General features: G+C 41.2%; 1 protein-coding gene across 2 annotated transcripts; it reads left to right on the forward strand.

Moving 5' to 3' along the window:
• The first annotated feature begins 1,027 nt into the window (after positions 1–1,027).
• On the forward strand, positions 1,028–7,210 carry LOC306788804 (tissue factor-like). Of its 2 annotated transcripts, none has more exons than XM_079284467.1 (7): positions 1,028–1,228; positions 2,656–2,770; positions 2,875–2,964; positions 3,414–3,520; positions 4,229–4,407; positions 4,972–5,137; positions 6,659–7,210. In XM_079284467.1, exons 1-7 carry the CDS (start codon positions 1,129–1,131, stop codon positions 6,790–6,792), a joined length of 891 nt encoding a protein of 296 aa, XP_079140593.1. In that variant the 5' UTR covers positions 1,028–1,128; the 3' UTR covers positions 6,793–7,210. The 2 variants fall into 2 exon arrangements, with proteins under 2 accessions (XP_079140593.1, XP_079140594.1); XM_079284468.1 differs by having other exon boundaries at positions 4,972–5,122.
• Positions 7,211–8,372: the final 1,162 nt, after the last annotated feature.

Here is an 8,372-nt window from a genome sequence, read left to right on the forward strand (position 1 = left end):
TGAGTAACACAAACATACTGTAGTGTGTTATTCTGTCAGTGTGTGTGTTTCCCAGAGTTTGTGTATGTGTCTCCAACTAGAACAGTCACATGTTTCTAATTGCTACCAGGAGGTTTCCCCCAAATGACGCTGTTCCCACACAGGTCACACAGTTTTACTGCAGATCTCTGATCCGCCCGAATGCCATTACCGAAAATAGATGAAATAATTTCAACGAGAATCCAGATCTACCTCTTTAGTTGTTATTTTTGCAAATGCCTACTTACGTAATATGTTTCCACTTTTCTTCTGTCCCACATTCCTTGGCTGCTCTCCTGTCCCAGGGGATAATAGAATGAGAGCTGAGGGATATTTCAAAGAAGCAACAGGGTTTGTCAATTTATAGCAGCAAAGTTTGCAGTTGTTTTTTTTATATATTCAATGCAAAAATCATTGGAATGGGTTTGCCGTTATTCTGTTAATGTTAATGGGACGAATACACAAATAACCCAGCAAAGTAAGAAGAAAAGAGAAAATATAGGCCGAGGGTCTCTGCAGATACAGGCACCGCCACACACTTATATTTGTATTCAACTTTTATTAAACCAAGATAATCCCATTGAGAATTAAAATCTCATTTACAGTGTGGTAAGTGTCAAGGCAATTTAGCCTCAAGCTGTTTGGTTTTCACTGAAACACAGTTGAATACACGAGCAGCACTGGGCCGAGAATCTCCTTCCCACAAAGAAAGAATGAACGACTTGGTTCTTGTCCTTGTGGGTGTAACCATTGCTAACTGATTACTCATGTTTCTGTGAGTTTACACACGGGTCAGTTACAGGGACATTTTCAAACTTTCAAAGTGCCGTGTGTCAGTCCAAGGACATTCATGTCCTTAATCTGTGCTTTGGTGAAAGGAGGAGTTCAAGCTGAACAGATCCTTGTACACTCCCCCCATCAGAATGCCGGCATGTGGGAGGGATCAGCAGGCAGAACGAGCCGGAACCCTGAACCGTCCCCCAGTTCCCCCATTTACAGCTCTCACGCTCTCTGTACGGAAACAACAGTCAGCCTGAGCAGCTTAAACCAAGAGCACGTCTGACCTACAGCTACTTCTCCTGGGTTCAGGTAGCTCTCACAAGATCAAGCATGGATCGAGAAAGGATTTTGGGTTGTGGTAACATGGCATCTCTCAAAACTGTGCTTTATCTGGGAGTCTGGCTATCTGCTTGGATCATCACTACTGCAGGTAAAAGCACATGATAGATGGATAGATAAGCGTGCATGTTTTGTGCATGTAGGGTATCATGTTTTCTCCACAGGAAGGACACCCTATAGGGCACTTCATCACGTTTTCTCCACTGGAACGTGGAAGGCACATCCTGAATTTTTCTCCACTGGAAAGGTACACTTAGAGGGCACTTTATTCATTTTTCTCCACTGGAAGGGCACCCTCGAGGGAACGTCACCATGATTTTCCACGAGATGGACATCCTACAGGGCATGTCATGATGTTTTCTCCACTGGAAGGCCGCCCTAAAGGGCACAGCATCATGTTTTCTCTATTTCTATTCTGTCCATTTGTGTTGGGCTTTGTGTGATGATCAGACTTTAGTTTCTGGTGTCATGGCCACCACTGGTCACCTTAATGTCCCGCCACCACATATACGCTGTTTAGCTCATCAAATATGCTGATATTCTGTGTTCCAATATGATGCAACTTATTTCACAGCTCCACTGAGGTCCACTGTGTCAGATATATATTGGACAGAGAGGAATTCTACATCTTGGAAAGATAGCAATAATTTGTGATGTTAAGTTAGGTATTATACATTTGTTAGTTCGGCCTAAATATATAATATAAATATACAAACATGCAGAATATTATGCTTTTACTTTTGATTTCCTCGTTTTGTTTTTTTGTATTTTGTCAATTCCAGGTGCATGTGGGTCATAAATCATGAAAATCTCAGTCACTATGTTCGGTACCAACAGTGGATAAGGTGTATCCTGTATTTTGTATCAGAGTACTCCAGGTCCACTTTAAATATTCCAGGTATACAAACTGTAGATAAAATACATGTTCGACATTTATTTGTATTGGAAATGTGACTAATATTCATATCGTGAAATGTTCATATAGTAAGTCTGGCCAATTCTTTAAAGCGAGAATCTTCATGAGCTTGATGGAACAAGAACTTTGCACAGTTGTAACATTCTTCAGTCGTTCTGTAATCAGTGAATGTTCCATCAGGGTATTTACCGAATCATGACGCAGCGTTTTTTTAAAGACGTGTGGAAATGGGTTAGAAGCAAGGAATGAACCAAACCAAATGTTCCACAACATTTGGACATTTTAAAAAAAGAACGCAATGAGAACAAGATGGAATGTTACAAGAATGTGCTGGACACCAGGCATCTCCAACTGTATGAGGTTGTTACCAACAGTCTCACTTCTGGCTCACGTTCAGCTCTGCCCACTGGCAAGGTCTGACTGTAGTTATGGTGTGCTTATGAGAAAGAGGAGGAGAGGGAGGTGGATGTCAAAGTTTACAGATCGATCAAAGTGGACATGTAAGTATTCGTTGTGATACTACACTACACTAACAGAACTACAACAGGAAGGGAGATCATGGGTGAGCAGAAAACGAATGTTGTTACATTTGTTTTTCACAGATGAGAACTTTGTGCCTAAAGCGGAGAATGTACGCTGGGTGTCTCTGGACTTTAAAACCATCCTCGTCTGGACTACTCACGCTTCTGATTACAAATACACTGTCTCGTACCATAGGTGAGTCCACACACACACACACAGCCGTGTTTTCATGACTTTTGGGGACATTGCATTGACGATATTTAAATCATTGTTCTTCTGTTTTGTCATGTGACTATCAGTGAGGAGCCTGAATGGAGTCAGAGTCCCGACTGCATCCGAATGTCACATTCAGAATGTGATCTGACCGACCACCTCCGACCTTTGGACAGGTATGACCTCTGTCCTTTCAAGCTCTGTAATGTTTCAATTGGGCCGATGTATCTGGTAGGTTCAGTAACTTATAGCACTTTACATTCATTTGTACTTTCTAACGCCAATCAAATGTCTGGTTTTTTTTCTGGTGACCTCATCCATCTTTATCTGATCTATCATAAATTATGAGTAGCCACATGTGTACAATTTGATGTATATGAAGTTTATTTGAAGTTCTATTATCTGTTCTAGTTTCAGTATGCTGACCTTAATATTATTGTACTTCTCACATTTCATTTTAAGAATTTCCTGTCCTCTCTTTTAGATGAATCTCAGGGTTGACCATCTTGCTTGAGACTTTTGAGCTTTGGCCTCATTTCAAAACACTTCTCTGCAAAACTCATCCATGCATGTTGAATGTATATTACTTATCTTCCACCCCTATTTATGTATTCCTGTTTGACAGGACCTACACTGTCCAGATCAAAACCGAGCCTGCGGCCATGGACTATGACGATGACCTGGAGGACTTCCCTCACAGTTCTTGCCCTCCCTTCAACCCCTATAGAGAGAGTAGGTATAGCATGCACACGCAAAACAAATCCACACATAACACACATCAGAGCTGTCAATGAGCATTCTGGTCCCCGAAAAGTAATGTGCAACCGATACAACGAAACTGCATCGTCACTTACGTTTCGAGGGAAACATATTTCCTCTCAGATTGTGTTTGTTTATGACGTATCACAAATATGTTTCCAATGAGTCCACATAAGGAGGACTCATTGATCGCATTGATTCTTTCATGGAATATGTCAGACCTGGTTATTCATCTCGCTGTATGCGTGGTTCTAATAGTAGTCAGGTTTCTGATCAAATGTGTGCATGTGGGTCATAATCTCAGTCACTACGTTCGGTACCAACAGTGGATAAGGTGTATCCTGTATTTTGTATCAGAGTACTCCAGGTCCAGCTTTCTGAAAACCAGGATAACGTGTGTACATTCACAACACATTACCCTGATAAAGCTGAGGATACTAGCTCGCATTTAAACACATTCAGTGTCGTGAAATAAAATGTCAGTTCTCTTTATTATCTGGCAAGCGTGACTTGCTTTTACATTGTTTGAATTACAGCAATGTTTTATTACGCTAAAGGAGACGAAGGCTGGAAGATAGAGCTAGTATTACCTCACATCCTTCATCTTTATGAATAAGACCCTTTGGACCCGCCTGAATAAGCCTGAGCCTCATCCTTACTGGTGATTCGTCCTCTCCTCAGCGAACATCAGCGCAGTGAATTTCACCGTGGAGGTCGTGGATGAGAGCAGAGTAATGGTCAACATCACAGATCCTCTGAGCGGTGTTCATGAGCTTGGGAAGCAGCTCAGCCTCAGAGAGGTTTTCAAGACAGACCTCAAGTATAAGATCAGCTACTACAAGTCTGGAAGCACAGGCAAGGTACAGTATTCAGCTGCCACCAACATGAAGCTCAGTCACCCAAACAAAGTTTCACCAGAGGATTGAAAACGAACAAACAGTTGAATAGTGAAAATACCGACGAGGATGATCATAGAGTAAATGGAATTTTTCCAAAGCCCTTCAAAAATGTTTTAGCGTGAACTGAAACGCTGCTTTCTTGTCTGCCTACGTTGCCTTCTTTGAAAAGGTGAGTTAAGGTTCATCTGTATAAAGATCGAGCTCGCCTGTGAGAGACAGAGACTCGCTGCTCCATTGTGAACCCAACATAAAATACAGATGATAATATCGATAAGTGTAACGGTTCGTACTGGAATGGAACAGCTTTAGAAGCTGATTGGACATTAGAAAAAATACTTACTGCATGTTGAAATGTGTCAAAAACATTCAGGTCCACGACAGAGATGATGAGATTTTAGATTTGAAATATATATATATATAAATGTGTTTATCAATTCAAGAATAATTTCTGAATGTCTAAATGTTAACGGTGAGTTGGATAGATGTTGAAGTGATTGACGGTAATATTTCCTTCTTACCTGGTAGAGAGACATCATATCTAACTCCAGTACAGCAGAGGTGTCAAAGCTGAATGCGGGACAGAGTTACTGCTTCATGGTTGCAGCTTTCATCCCCTCCAGACCCAAAAGCTCCCAGCAAGGAGCCTGGAGCATCCAGTGGTGCACACCCAGAGACGGTAACGTCCTGCAAGGTGCGCACACTCTGTATGCACCACACTACCACCCAGGCCTCGCTCCCAGCTCGTCAAATACAGACTGCTGGTCAGTGCTCCTCTGAGTTTGATATCGACACACGAGGCACCATTTGGCGTTTGTATGAGACGCACCAGGGTTTTCAACTGACTCCAATGTAAACACATCTGCATCGCTGTTAGACTGTCAGAGCCAGTGATGCGGTATAAAGAGCTTTTATGTAACAAGAGCACTTATTTTAACCCCAAACCACCGGAAACCTAACCAAGTACTTTTGTTGCTTAAGTAAATCTAAAATCGAATTAAACCTACGTGGGAAGTTTGTTTTGAAAATACACTATGGATATAACGAGTGGAAACCAACACAACCTCACTGACATGTCTAGGACTGATGCTAGATGGGAACATAGAGTCTCATAGTTTGAAGCTCAGGGCCAAGTGTCAGTATTTGAGTTGGGAGTGAGAATGTGTGGCAACCACACAGGGTACAGACATAAATATGAATCAGCATCACATTAAGGCAGGAGCCTCAGTCCTCATGTGATGGCCAGGGCAAAGGCTCACATGGACACAAGCATTGGGTTCAGTTTCATGAAGAATGCACATTTTGGGCTTTTCTTTGGCTGGGGGGGGGGGGGGGGTTTGTCATGAGTCCTGCTTGTGGTTTCTATGGATAAGACATTTTTTGTCTCAGTGCTTGGAGATCGTTCCGGTTGACGTACTTTGTGGTCAAGTCTCTGGGTCGCCCTAAACACACTGAATCCCTCAAGCCTGACAAACAGGAATTTCCATTCATAAAACATCTGCTAAGCAGATATTTTTGTGTTTTGAAAATAGGTGGGATTCCACCCATTTGTTTTATGTGAATCACAAAAAGAAAAACACCGTCATATTTTTCTTCAAAACAGCTTAAATATCAAAGAAATGTTCCTAAAATGTTTTCTGTGTGTGATTCGATTTTAATATGGCATGGAAACACGTGATCCAAACACATTGAACCATTCCTTTATAGAGCTACAATACAAAAAAACTGTAATCTACGTTTAAAAGTGCAATGTTTAAGATGTGGTCCGAATTTTAGTTTAAAATATTAAAAGAAGACGTCGTTTTATTGTTTCAGAGAAATCTAGTGAAATCAGCTCGATCAACTTGATCGCCCCGGCCCGTCCTGTCTTGTAGTACCACTTGCGATAGTGAGTCACTGTAGCGTCCAGTCTGTCCTCAGTCCAACACGAGAGGACCGAGCGGTAGAGCTGCCTCGAGGGCTTGTCAATCACGTTGAAGCTATAGGGTCAGTGTTTGTTTTTTGGATTAAATCCAAAGTGTCTGAAACGCAAAAAACATCTGGCACCCTCGCCTCTTCCTCCTGTCCATAAGGAGACTACTACGCTGGGAGGAGAGCGGGCTAGGCTGGGAAATGCTGCCCCCTAGTTGTTCAGAGCATGTGGCCAGTTCTTACACATTGCACCTTTAAAGTGACAGATCCATCGTTCTAACTGTGACTCTCGTTGTCTCACCAGAGCTGAGTCTGGCAGCGTGGGTCGGTGCAGTCTTCATCCTGCTCACAGTCCTCGTCATCATCGCTACGGTGATCGTCCTCTGCTGCAAATGCTGCCGACAAAAAAACACGTCTCAGTCATCGGCACCTGTTTAGTGTGTGTGTGTGTGTGTGTCTTACAAACACAGGGAGCTGGTCTCTCTCCTCTCTGTTTCTAAAAAGAACACGGTTCTACATCGCTGTGCTCTTTGTTTACGGTGTATTGTCGTCATTATTTTTCTATTTCATATTTTGATTTACATTAAGATGAACATGTTCAGCTTGCTATGACAGTGTAAGGCACACTGCATTATGAGCAAACAAACGTGAACAACTGCATTTCCTGCATTCATCCCATGTGTGTGAACGTCCTATGTGGACTAATGATCATCAGTACATCAAGAATCAAGTACAGCTTCATTTTAGTTGATCAAATGCCACAGCAACAGTTCCTACTGGAAGAATGGTCTAATTAAGACAATTTCAAATGTGATTTGTGTACCTGTTACATTGTATGACTAAATGTATAACATTCCCTCAACTTCCAAATCTTACCTTATCTTCTTTTAACCCGTCATGTGTTGACTGTTTCTACTCAACATATTTTTCACAATTTATTCTTTCATTAAAATGTCCCTTAAAAGTTCTGTCAGGAACAAAAAGAATGAATCACCAGTGGCAGCTGGTATTGACCAGCTAGAGGGCGCTAGGCCGCCCCCCCCCCCCCCTTGAGCCACAAAATAATAAAAATAAATTCTACAAATTGTCAATATTTGTGTTTTTGAAATATAGAATTGTTGGGAACGTAAAGGAGCGTGTTTGGTTATCAGCAAATATGAAACTAAACTGTCAACATCAATGGAGTTATTAACATCAATAAGTTAATTAGTAATTACTAATAATAACGGGGCACCACCCTGCGGACAGGGACCGATAACCAAACTGTAAACTAAGTCTCATAATTAGTGTTCACTCACGATATTAATAGTCTGAATACTATTACGTTTGGAGTGATAGTGAAGGTTTAAGTTCGAGCACAGGCCACTACATCCACTACATCCACTACACCACCATGATACATGTCATGGTGGTGCAACCAGGTCAAATATTAATTTAAAGCAATAAATAATAGGTTAAAGTGATTTTTTTGCTTAATATGATGTGAAGAACTATTGTATTGAATGTATTCATTTGTATAGTTGTATTATTATGTTTAAATGTAAAATCAAATGTTAAATATACTAAATATCTGGCCAAGAGAACGCAATTATGATAAATTATTGTTTATATATATATAAAACACAAAACTACAAAATACGATCTGTTAGACACAGTAGACACTCTAAGGAGATACTTGTCAAAAATTTCAGGTTGAATAAATATTAGGAAAATATATATTTTAAAAGTGAGAAGTAAACATGAAGTGTAATTATGAATACTGATGTTAAATTAAGCTATGATGAGTTTTCACTGTTAATTTAAACAGAGAGGCTGAAGAGCCGGATGTGGCTCCGGGGCCGCAGGTTGCCGACGCCTGGGCTAGCTGGATGCAGTCATGCTAATAACTTATTTAGCTTTTTAAAACAACGGGGACAGATCCAGCACGGACAGCTAGGGAGTGAGGGATGAGGAGGTAAGGAAACATGAGAACACCAGGGTAGGGAGTGAGGGATGAGGAGGTAAGGAAACATGAGAAC

Source organism: Melanostigma gelatinosum, assembly GCF_949748355.1.
Source record: "Melanostigma gelatinosum genome assembly, chromosome: 15".
Taxonomy (NCBI): Eukaryota; Metazoa; Chordata; class Actinopteri; order Perciformes; family Zoarcidae; genus Melanostigma; species Melanostigma gelatinosum.

What these genes read in the sequence shown, in the direction of transcription:
- LOC306788804 (XM_079284467.1), top strand. Translation starts at nt 1,129, where the DNA reads ATGGATCGAGAAAGGATTTTGGGTTGTGGTAACATGGCATCTCTCAAA. An exon ending in TTGGATCATCACTACTGCAG is followed by an intron (nt 1,229 to 2,655) that starts GTAAAAGCACAT and finishes TGTTTTTCACAG; the next exon opens with ATGAGAACTTTGTGCCTAAA. An exon ending in AGTCTGGAAGCACAGGCAAG is followed by an intron (nt 4,408 to 4,971) that starts GTACAGTATTCA and finishes CTTACCTGGTAG; the next exon opens with AGAGACATCATATCTAACTC.